Source organism: Magnolia sinica, chromosome 2, assembly GCF_029962835.1.
Source record: "Magnolia sinica isolate HGM2019 chromosome 2, MsV1, whole genome shotgun sequence".
Classification (NCBI taxonomy): domain Eukaryota; kingdom Viridiplantae; phylum Streptophyta; class Magnoliopsida; order Magnoliales; family Magnoliaceae; genus Magnolia; species Magnolia sinica.
The window spans coordinates 42,301,057-42,313,683 of record NC_080574.1 but is presented as its reverse complement, the minus strand read 5'-3'; the positions used below and the strand labels follow the sequence as shown (position 1 = coordinate 42,313,683).

The following is a 12,627-nucleotide window of genomic DNA, read 5'->3' as shown; positions in this document are numbered from 1 at the left end:
CAGCTCTGTTAAAATTTTAATCAAGAGGATAAAAACAGTTGTATTTGTTTATGAGTTACACGACACAATGGAATATACAAATGATCTTCATTCCACAAGAGCCTGTACGTACAGAAGATGGAAAAATCCACAAGTGCAATTTAAACAAACAGGTTAGAAAGCTTATGGCTCCGTTTTGCCTTGACCGGTTCCGTTGTTAGTTCCTGCACAATCCCACAGCCCATTGTGTCCATGATGATTTTGCCAAGCACAAATCTAGTTTCCCTTTGATCTCCTTTCCCAAGCCGCTTGTAGTTGATGTCGAAGCATTCTCTTTCACAGGCATATGATTTGATATCGGTCTCTAGGACATCAAAGAGTATAGATGCAATCTTTCCCATTCTCTCAGATACAAGTACCTGAAAACCCCACATATTTTCTCACAAGATAATATACATGCTCAAAACAAAAACACATGCATGGATGCATCTAACTATTCCAGACAGAAATACAATTTCTAAGAAACACGATAAGCTCTTCTCCCCTTCTCTTCGACCAATGCTTTAAACACGGGGCCTGACCATGACAAGTTTTTGTGGGTGGTTCAGTCCAACTGGTCAAACATGTGATGATCCATTCCGTCCCAAGAATCTCCTTAATCTAACATCATAAAAATATAAGGTTGGCCAATTCGTTCTTAAGTAGAGGTCACAGATTCAATCATTAATGGTGAATTTCTTTTTCCGAAGAAAAACAGTTGCCCACCTGGTTTTTTTTTTTTGAAACGATAATCAGTTTATTAAAACAAGGCCAAAGCCAAATAATACAACAAACAACAAAATAAAAATACAAACAAAAGACCCATTACAACTCAAACTAACAAACAGGAAATTGATCAAAGCCTGATATACTAGCTGCGTGCTCCCATTCCATTACATTCGCTTTTGCCCTGAAAAAACTTCGGAAAGATGACCGCTACAATTTCTAAAACAGAGATTGTTTCTTTCCATCCAAATGTTCCACAACCCTACAAGCAAACTGACTTAGCAAACCCACTTCCCCACTTTACCCTTGCCCCCACAATTCCAAGCTAAGAAGAATTGAGATATCGAACTTAGGGCAGCCCATAGAACTCCAAACAAGGAAAGAAAATCATTCCACAATTTGGAGGCAAAAGGACAATGTATAAGCAGATGGTTAACCAATTCGTCTTCGTTAAAGCATAATAAACACACATTTGGAAGAATCATGTGACACTTGCGCAAATTGTCCAACGTAAGAACCTTATTCCTCCCCACTAACCAAGCAAAACCCGCCACCTTTGAAGGAGCACTATAACGTCACGCATAGGTTGTATGGAACACAGACTGCTCAAAATTACTGCCATCAATCATTGAATAAAATGACCTTATCGAGAAATTACTACACTTTTTAATGTAGGGACATTTTCACACTGGGCTCGAGTGGGGTGGCTTGTGGGATGCGGGAGCACACTCGGGGTGGGCAGCTCATGTGAGGCAGGTGGCTCATGTAAAGCCGAACCCATGTGATTTGGGGACCACGAGAGGGTGGAACCCATGGATTCGGGGCCCATGAAGAGGGTTCGGCCGAGGACCTAACTCATGGATGTGGGGCCTGAGCTATGAGATAAAAGGATTAATTCGACATGTTCTATCAGTTAAAGCTTTGAGAGCAAGTGGTTAATTGTCCTGCATGAAATTGGTATCAGAGCGGGAGATCTCGTGTTCGAGACTCCTCACCGGGGGTGATTAACACGAGTATTTTTGCACCGGGCTCGAGTGAGGTGACCTGTGGGATGCGGGGGCACACTTGAGGTGGGCGGCCCGTGTGAGGCGGAACCCATGTGATGTGGGGCTCACAAGGGGGCATAACCCATGGATTTGGGGCCCACGAGGAGGGTTCGGCCAAGGACCTAACCCATGGATGTGGGACCTAGGCTATGAGATAAAGGGATTAATTTGCCATGCTCTATCAATTTGAGCTTTTAGAGCAAGTGGTTAATCGTCCTGCGTCACTTTTCTTTATGCGCCACGCCATTAAATCTGACTTTGAAGAAGACAGATGACAATTTGAAAGAAAATCTAACAACCTGATCAGATCATTGACCTCGACATCATTTAAATTCCTTCTACACGATGGTGCCTAGATAGTATCCTCCCCTTAGAGAAGCAGTGAACAACTGAAATATTTGGTTCTAATGAAATACTTTTTTTTAAATGATGATAATATTATTTCACAAAAGCCAAAGCTCAAAATATACAATAACCACAAGCCCGATTGGGCTACAACTCCCCCACTAAATTGGAAAAGAAACTAAGATCTTTGAGGACTACACCCATTCTATTACAAGAGATTTTGCTTTATCAAAGATCCGAGAAACCTGATTTTTGCCATTTTTGAAGCATCTCTCATTCCTTTCCATCCACAAAACCCATATACCCACCAACAAGCACAAACACCATACTTTTGCCCCAATTTTTGACCAAACCCCATCATGCCATATTAGAAGGAAACTGTCAATTGAGTGCAATAAGACCCAATCCACTCTGAATAATCTGAAGTTCTCCCATAATCTTCTTGCAAACAATGGAACGGAACACAATGTTTAATTTTTTATCCTCTATCCACAAATCCTACAAAAATAGAATCTTCTTACCATCACCTACTGAGAATCCCACTCCCTCCCATACCTTAACTTTAAACGAGCTTACCAATTTCCATAGGGGAAAAAAACTTATATAAAGAAGAAGATTTTATCCATCTACCCCCTTCCTCAACCCCATACTTTCTTCCCACCACCTTACTCCAAAAACTACCATCCTCTATCCCGAACCTCCAAACCCACTTTCCCAACAATGCTAAATTCATTTATTCCAAACCTCTCAAGACTTTGCCCCCCTAAACCATCAGCTTACGCCCTTCTTCCCATTTTAATAAATGGAACTTCTAATTTTCTTTCGACTCCTATCACAAAAAGACCCATCTTATCTTTTCTAACTTGTTTACAAATTACAACTGACTATGAACATTTAAAAGTAGAAATAAAATAAATCAACAAATTTAACATAGCCGATTCTTGCCTCCCAAAGAAACGTGTTTGCCCCACCAAGATGCCAATTTTCTTTCAAATCCTTCTATCACTTTGTTCCATAAGTGTTTGGCCAGTTTGCTTATACATACAGGAAGACCAAGATATGAAGATGGAAAGGAACCCACTCTACAACCAAAATGAGTTGCAAAACCTTCTACCTCAACCTTAGAGAGCCCCACCCCCAACAATTCACTTTTTCCGATGTTGACCTTCAAGCCCAAAACCACCTCAAAACATAATATAATCGACTGAAGATTATCTATTTTTTCTTCATTTGCTTCACAAAATAATAATACTCCGCATATTAAAGATGAGATATTTGGAAATTAGAATTGTCTACCCAAATTCCTTCCACCAAACTTGACAGAACCCCTTGTTCCAACATCCTTCCTAAAGCCTCCACAACAACCACAAATAGATAAGGAAATAGTGGGTCACCCTTCTACAAACCTCTAGAAGTTGGGGAAAAAAAAATCCATTTGGTGCACCATTTACTGACACCTCATATTTCGCCGATCGGACACAAACTTGGACCCAAGCGACTCAACATATAATCAAGAAACTCCCAATCCACATGATCATACGCCTTCTCGATGTCTAACGTACAGATAATGCCTTTTTTTCCTTTCCTATTACAAGAATTGAGAGATTCATGAGCTATTACTACACTATTAGCAAGTTGCCTACCTTTCACGAAGGCCCCTTGAGATTTTGATATCACATCGCTAAGAACCACACTAAATCTGGCAACCAATATTTTTGCTAAGATTTTATACGGTCCCCCAGAAGACTGATTTGTCTAAAACCCCTTTAACTTTCCACACCGTTTTTAGGGATTAGAGCTACAAATGTAGCTCCAAGTTCAGACGCCAACCAGCCCAATTCAAAAAATTCATTGAGAAACCTAATTAAATCGTGTTAAATGGTTCCCAAAATATTTGAAAAAAGGCTATTGGATAACCTTCCGGACAGAGGCCCTTATCTCTTCCCAACTTTGAAACTGCTATCATAATTTCTTCTGAAAAAGACATTCTAAGGATTTCTCTGCCGCAGGAGATAAAGATGCAAAAGAAAGGTTATCAAGCTTAAGTCTATCCCAATCTTCCCTTTTCAAAAGATTCTTGTAAACTAGTTTGCCCACCTAGTCAACCTAGGTTTCCAGTAACCTAGCCCGTTTTGGTGGATGGTTTCATTGCAAACCCATCCGACCGCCCAGTCTGTTATATGTTTTAAAACACTGGAATTGACCAAACAAGATATTCATTGTTTACGAACACTAAATTGTCCTAAAGCTCTCATCATCATCATCATCACATGTATCATTAGAAAGACCTTGCACAAACTAAATCATTCTAAAGCTCTCATCATCATCATCATATGTATGTGTCATTAGAAAGACCTTGTAAACACTAAAATGTCCTAAGGCTCTCATCATCATCATTTTCATACATATGTTACATCAAAAAGACCTTATAAACACCAAATCACCCTAAAGCTCTCATCGTCATCGTCATCATCATGAGCATCATATGTATGCATCATCGGAAAGACCTTGTAAACACTAAATCATCCTAAAGCTCTCATCATCATCATCATCATCATCAAATGTATGTACCATTAGAAAGACCATGTAAACACCAAATCGTCCTAAAGCTCACATCATCATCATCATATGTATGCATCATCAGAAAGACCCTGTAAAAACTAAATCGTTCTAAAGCTCTCATTATGATATATGTACCCATATTTGTATATACATATCTATGCATGTCTCCCCGTGTGTATAAGTATAACTAACAAAATTTTATTCAGGAAACAAGAAACATCCAAGAAAGCAAACACGTTCCCAACACAGATTTAGTCTTAGCACGCCTCTTAGCCAAACGAGAATGAGAATTAAATATAATGAGGCCTGACCCATGCTCATTTTGAGGGGATGCCTATTGGGCAAAGAAGAAGAAGAATCCCTACAAAGCTGACCCTCACCTGTCCAAACCTTGTATATAAAAGAAACACATATAGAAAGAACGTGTTAGATGATAGGCACATTTTCTTCTTCTGGCTTTTCTAGTAAAGGTGCCCATAGTTGTCAAAATCCTATAGTTTCCCATTTACCATTTACAATTTAAGTCAAAATTAAGGTATAGCACTTTGAATCCCTTTCAAATGAAGCCTATGATTCTACAATTCAACTCCTATGATTTATTGAAATCTCGATGTACAATTCAAGTTGTACTTTATTTTTGAATTTTTATTTGTCTTCCATTTTTGTTTTTTAATTGGTGAGGACTTTAAGAATCCTTTGAAACAGGTTAATTGTTTTATTTACATTTTATAAGAGATTAAATGATGGATCTTCTTTCCACCTCAAATTGTCAGGCTTTTTGCATAATTTCCTAACGCTTAACTAGTTGACTGTAAATTGACCTACGCCTTATCTTGTATGGTTTTTTTTATGAACAGTTGCAATCATGTTGACCTATATGTATTGTGGTAATACTGGTTAGGATTTAAACTTAAATAACTACACTTTTTTTTCTTTTTTCTTTTTTTAATTTCAAACTCGATGACCTATACTATTTTCGTCACATATCTTGAATTCAAAGTTCTCTTTTTATTTTGTCTTTTTTTAGTTCTCCTTATGGGATTATAAACTCAAAGGTTTATCTGATTATTCAATTAGTAATGAAAAACTTAATATAAATTTTTTGCAAGGCCTTATTAGGAATTTGCACTTTATGAGTTCTACCTTAAAATGTGGCAACGTTTATGCTTTGTTAGGAACATTATTTTAGAGTCAATGAGTTAATGTCAATACTTTTTGAGTTTGAGTTGATATGTCAAACTTTAAATTGATGATTTAGCCCAATTTCGAGAAAATATTTTTTAACTCAGTTTACACTTTTTGGAAAGTCTTTTTAGACTTCTAATCATCTCATTATCTTGATAAATGTTACTCTTTAATTTGCAGTCAAATTTAGGTACCGACTGTATCTGTAGTAATGAAATGACATATTTAGCAATTATCCACAAATTATGCTGTGGAATGACAAAATAATAAAAATTTGATCATATCCTCTTTCTTTCTTTTTTTATCTTACAAATGTTACTTCAGATTTTTTCTGTATTTTGTATAAAAGATTATAAAAATCTGACGTCATTTGATTTGTGGTTTTGCAATCCGATCCAACTTTCAAAACATTTTAGCTGCCCACAGTCCAAAGAGTGGATGGCATGGCCCTGCAGCTGGAAACTTGGATATCTGTGATTATCACATGGATTTCCATTTCTTTATATGATGACTGAAAGAATGGGTGTTTACAAAAGCTCATGCAAACCTGCTGCACAGAAGCAACCTTGCATGTGTATGGAACATCCAAACCATGTTTCAGGTTTCCCACACCATGTAAATGACCCTGCCAAAAAATCAATGAACCATCCGTCACATGGACAACACATGTACAGAATCAGTAAACAGTTTAAAAATGTTGCCTGCATGTTTGCATGGTGCAGTGGCCTATTTGGGGCAGGTCATCTACATGGAAGTCAACATGATGCATAGTTCAGATGTCCCGTGCACATCCAGTTGGGCACATGCAGCCACATGTAGGTTCATGTGGGCTTGGCAAAAGTCTACATATCCACACCCTCAAAATTAACAATGTGAATCATATGCTAAAATGCCAAAACATGCCGACAAGATAAGAAAAGTCCAACCGGTAAGTGACATCATCATATTGTGGATGATGTATTGATGCTACAGAAAAGAGATTTTAAAGAAATAATAAAATAAAGATATGAGAAATCTGATTTTCTTCAAATGCACACACAACAGTGCCAAACAAATTTCACTTACCAAACCAGAACATGGAAAAAGTGGGTATCTAGCCATTGTTTCAATAAGCGTATTTGTGCTGGTCAAAGCGCCTATAGAAGATTTCACTAGTGATGCTAAATCAGAGACTTCCTCCAGAAGCGATTCATTTGATTTACTCCCAAAAGTCTCTGAAATTTCAGGAATGAACTGAACTCTCATTTGAGCATTTTCTCTTGCAACTTCCACTGCTTTAATCCAATTACCATAATATAAAATGGAAGATAAAGTCCAAACTACAAGAGCGTCTTGAGGGTGCTTTAACAATGCCAAGTGAAAGGCCAAGAGCCCAACCCTGTCCAATACCAAATGCATGATTAGAGAGGAAAAAAAAAAAAGAGTCAAAGACCACTTCAAGATTTGGATTTAGCATTGCATGTAAGACAAGAATCACCAAACATCTAGTTTTCTGGCATGCAGGATCCCGTACATATTAAATGGCTCAGGTCAACCTGATGGGTCAGTGGACCCGATCTAAAAATTAAATAGGTCCCAGTCCAAATTTGGAACCATGGAACTGGTCTAGGTACAAAAGTTTGACCAGATTACTAAAAGGGTCAAGTATGGGAGCTCCCAAAATCAACATGACTGGACCTGACAAGGACCCAATTTTAAAGAGGTCAAATTTGGGCCATCCTAAAATGGACCTGACCCAAACCCAAGAGAGTTAATTCATACAGTCTAAGGAAAAGTGGGAGTTAAGAAATTGTCTAAAATTGCTAAGTTTCATTAGGCCAAGTGGGAATAGAGAAATTACAATTAGTTAAATTAGGGGATGGATCTGAAAATTGGTAGTATTTAATGTTGTTGCAAATGAAATGTTGGAGGAAAATAAATGGATGGATTTGGAAGTTCACATACAACTCATGTATGTGATCATTTCTTAGATATCTATCAAATGTGCAAAAGGGGGGAAAAAAACGGAAAGAAGTACGGAAAGAAGTTGTCCAAAGGAATGCCATTGTTAGGTCTAGTTGCTCATGTGAACAGGGACTTCACGACACACATGCCATCAATTCCCATTTGTCTAAGATCTGGAGCATTCACCATGTAGGGATCACGTGTGGGACCAGCCCAGATCTGACCCATGACTCTCATGGATCAGCTATGAATACTCCTATATGCAAACCCAATCCATTAAATAAATAGGCCTGACCTGACCAAAACTCAGACCTGAACCTGGATTTTAACAAGTGGGGTTTAGGGCAAAAAAATAGATGGGTCAGGTCTGAGATTCCCCTCCACCCACCCATTTGCAACCCTACGCACATATAGAAAGACAATTCAGTGATCCACTAGAGAAAACCATGAGTTTTGGCTAGACTCAGAGACTCCTCATACGCCCAGGCTAAACTTTGGAATTATAGGAGAGCTTCGTCATCTATGCTAATATGACTATTAGGCATCACCAATTTTTTAAATATCGACGATATCGGCCTATATTTCTCACGATATTATCTTATATCACGCTTGTGCGATATGAAACACACAACTAGTGCCGATATATCCCACATGTTCAATCCAATGAGCATTTTCAATTACCGATCCCTTCTTTTTTTAAATTATGCTAAATCGGTGTCAAATGGTTATAAAAAAAATTGGTTCTTCATGTTCTATATATATTTGAAATTTTCCTTCAACCAGCTATCAATTAAGACTAATTTAGAAGTATTTAGGAGTATTGGATGAAATGATCATCACATACACTCTAATTTTGAAATTTGAGAGTAGGTGATTTGATTTAGGGAAAATTGGGAAAAATTCAAAATTTCCCCAATTTCTCCATAAATGCTTGCAATGTTGCACTCCAACCATGAAACCAAGCATGTATGAGGGTTGATCTACTGATTTGTTAAGTCCTTGTCAATTTTCAGAAAATAGAAATCATTTTTAAGTAAAAATTATTAAAATATTATTTTTTTCAAAATTTCCCTTTAACCAGCTGTCAATTGAGAATAATTTCGAAGTATTTAGGAGCGTTTGATGAAATAATCATCACATACACTCTAAATATTATGCATTCAGTTTGAATATAGCTGCATTAGTTAAGTCAAACAATGCATAGCTTAGTACCTTATACAAAGGAAACCTATTATCTGCACTTCTTTTTTGAGATGTTATGTTTTAAAAGTGTGCATTAAGGTTTTTTTTTTGGTAACAATCCCTGAAGTTTCATTGAAAAATTCAACCATTTCCCTAATGGTTCCCCACTTAAAAGTGTTCGCATTTCTGAATAGCATTTACACCCATATGAGCTAGATCGAGCTAGACTTAAGGCTGATATGCACTTCCCTATGACGCCTATCCACTTAAGGTAGAACATAATAGAGGCAGAAATTAAAACTTTTCCCGGGAAGATTTCTAACTCCTAAGAGAGGTTACACCTTTCCCTTTTTCCCCCTCAAACTTGTGCTCTGCATTTTTCATTGATAAATGAGCTATATACAGCCATTAACATGATATACAAGACTTCATATGACAAAAAGTAGAACGACTCAGCACTATCATAATGAGGCATGCTGACTCATCCATTTACAAGAGTTGTCAGCAAGACGTAAATGTCATGATGACTCATGTATATACATGACTTGATAAGACACCACTACAAGACAAACATACATGACACCTTATAACAAAACAAACGACACCTCATTACTACCATGATGACACTATACATTACTCATAACAGGACAAACTTCTAAGAAGATAAAAATAAGAACATTGGCTTTATGATGAGATTTTCCACTATCTCTATAATGGATATTCTCCACAGGCTTTAATTATTCTTCCTTATCTTCATGATGAGATTCTTCATCAATTACTTCCTTCTACTCTTCCTGGTGGAGCCAACAAAACCCTTTTGCCTTTTTCTTGCAATTTTTGGATTTTTTTTTTTTTGTTAACTCTTCAATCTTCGGGAGGCTTAATGAAGTTTCATCATTGTCGTTGTCCTCGATTAGCTTTTCATCTTCGTAGCGTTTGATAATGCTATCATTTGTGAAGTTTATCCCTTGAAAATATCTACATAGGTGTTGTTCCCAACTATCATTTGAATTTATGTCCTGGAAATACTTAAGACAATATTAGCATAAAGCTGTCTCCTTGTTAAGAGGATGTCATCAAATATCCCCTTCTCTATTAGCCAGTAAATTATTTCTCCTTCAAATCTTGACCACTTAAGATTAGTCACCAAACAACTAATTATTCCTGATAAAGTTAGGAAAAATAAAATAAAATCAACATTTAGGTATACTCCTTGTACTGAACTCAAATTAGGGAAAAGATTTCTAATTTTTTGGCAGAAGCTAATCGTTTTTGGGGAGTTTTTAATCACAATGATTTCTAATGTAAATTGCTTCCATTGGAATAGGGTTGAGATCTTACCACTTTTAATTCATGAGTTAAGAGTGTTTGGAAGATGATGATCTTTTCCTGGTACTCTTTCTATAGTGAAAGTATTGTGATAATAAGAATTGCCACCATGCAAAACCTTTCTAACTTTGGACTGCTGATTAATTTTTTCTTCATGAGGCTCACCAGATTAACTGAATCAATTCGAAGAATAAACTTTTCGACTATCAGCTGGGTGTGGAACTTTTGAACTCCATTTACAGCTACTAAAATTTCTTTTTCTGCAGGCCAGTAATTAAGCTCAAAATTTTTTAATGTCCACTTGCATAAGCGCAGATTTTTTTCTCTTTTTTTTTTCATTCTTTTTTCAGTAACACTGCTTCCCATGTTTTTAAGGAAGCATCTGTGGATAATACAAAGGGATCTTGATATGTTGGTTGTAACAGTGGGAGCTTCTTTACCAGCTGCTTAAGTTCAATAATTTCCTTTATTGCTTCTAGCGTCCACCTGCGTGGTTCTGATTTGATTGCCTTTCGGAGTGATTTTGTTTTTTTGAAATATTAGGGATGAAGTCTCTAATGTAAATGACACATCTAAGGAACCATTGGCACCGTAATTTGTCAATGAGTTTGTCTAGGAACCATTCGATCTTCTGGAGTACATGAGGCTAGACCTGGATCTGGATCTGGATCATCTTCTTTGATAGCAACATGGAATTTGCCTTTGGATGCTGAAAGACCGATTCCATGATCTTGGACCAATCGCACGAATTCCTGTAAATTCTTCAGATGATCCTGCAGATTGGTAGAGAATATGAGAAAATAATCTATATAATGGTGTCCATCCTCCTTTGGAATTGTGTGGGAGCGTTCTTTAATCCAAATGGCATGACTAGGCATTCAAATAGTCCATCTGACGTTGAAAAAGTTGTCTTGTGGATATATTCTTCCTCAATCCTTATCTGACGATAGCCTGATTTGCAGTCGAATTTTGAGAATATCATCTTTTCTGCTACCTGCTGTATCAATTCTTCTCCGTTTGGCATCGACCATTTGATATCCACTGTAACATGTTTAGAGGGATATAATTTATCACCATTCACTTTTCCTCTCTTCTGCTCATTGTGATTGCAGACCAAGAAGCTTGAACACAAGTAATTAGACTGGGATGGTCCAATTAGTCCTTTCAGCAGCTCCTGAACTCGTTCATGAAGTTCCTGTTCATCTTCTTTATTATGCTTGCTTTGCACAGGAATATTGTGTAATCTTGGGATATGGGCTTTTGGAGACTCAAAATCCTACTTTTCTTGTGGATGTTCTATATGGCACTTTTCTAGCATCCTTGTTAGTTCAACAAGAGATGAAATATAAGGGTACGCAGTAACACCATGTCTTTTCTGACCATCCTTGGCCCCAGGCTATCAAGTGTGACAATGCCTAGACCTGCATCATTGCCACCGTTGCTGAGTTGGACAAAGCTGGCACTAATTACTCTGTCATTTAGCAGGATGGGAGCATCAATGCATAATAACTTAATTGACAACTTCCATTCATTGTCTCCACTATATTTCCTCTTAGAAAATAAAGCCAATTGTCTCACATTTCTTTTTTGCAAAAAATTATGTTAGCGCCGCCCGTATCAATAAACATGTCACATTTCTTCCGTTTGGTAGCACCGTCTACAGCTAATTTTGCAGGAATAAGGATATTATTGTGGGTACATACCATTTTCTTGATCTGATGTACCTGTGTTGGCTGGAGATTGTGATTTTGAAATGTTTCAAAGTGACTATTAAAATTTCTTTTATAATCTCCTTAGAAACGTGGCATTACTGCTTTCAAATGGACTTCTTCATTAGAGAAAATCTCTTCCCAGCGTTCGAAGTATAGGTATCGCCGGCCAGGGATACGGAAACAATATCGATATCGCCGATAATATCGCTGATAACCAGAAATGCGGAGAAACATAGGGAAAATGGTAGAATTTTCAACGAAATTTCAGGAGATGTTAAAATGTATATATTTGCATATTCAGAAATAAAAAAATTACAAAAAGAATGCATACATAACAAGTTTTCATTTAATGGGGCCTTAAAAGCATGTGTTGTTGTAAGAAATCAGTCCAACCATCCCATCCAGCCTATTTAACCATCCAACCTTCCATCCAAACATCCATCAATATTGCAAAATATCGACAACACATGATATTTTACCAAGAAATCATCAATAATTGGAAAGGAAATGAAAGATTGTAGTCTTAATATCGCTCATGTTGTAATATCAATAATATCGAGATATTATTAATGACAAAT

The 12,627-nt window shown here is 37.0% G+C and overlaps 1 protein-coding gene across 1 annotated transcript in view; it reads right to left on the bottom strand.

Moving 5' to 3' along the window:
* Positions 1-149: 149 nt before the first annotated feature.
* Positions 150-12,627, bottom strand: part of LOC131237037 (uncharacterized) — an 80,423-nt gene continuing 67,945 nt past the window's right edge. Inside the window, exons 12-14 of the mRNA XM_058234654.1 lie at positions 6,948-7,260; positions 5,009-5,087; positions 150-398 (exon numbers count right to left, since the gene is read on the bottom strand). Coding sequence (XP_058090637.1) covers positions 385-398; positions 5,009-5,087; positions 6,948-7,260 — 406 coding nt within the window. The 3' untranslated portion in view covers positions 150-384. The remainder of the gene's footprint in view (positions 399-5,008; positions 5,088-6,947; positions 7,261-12,627) is intronic.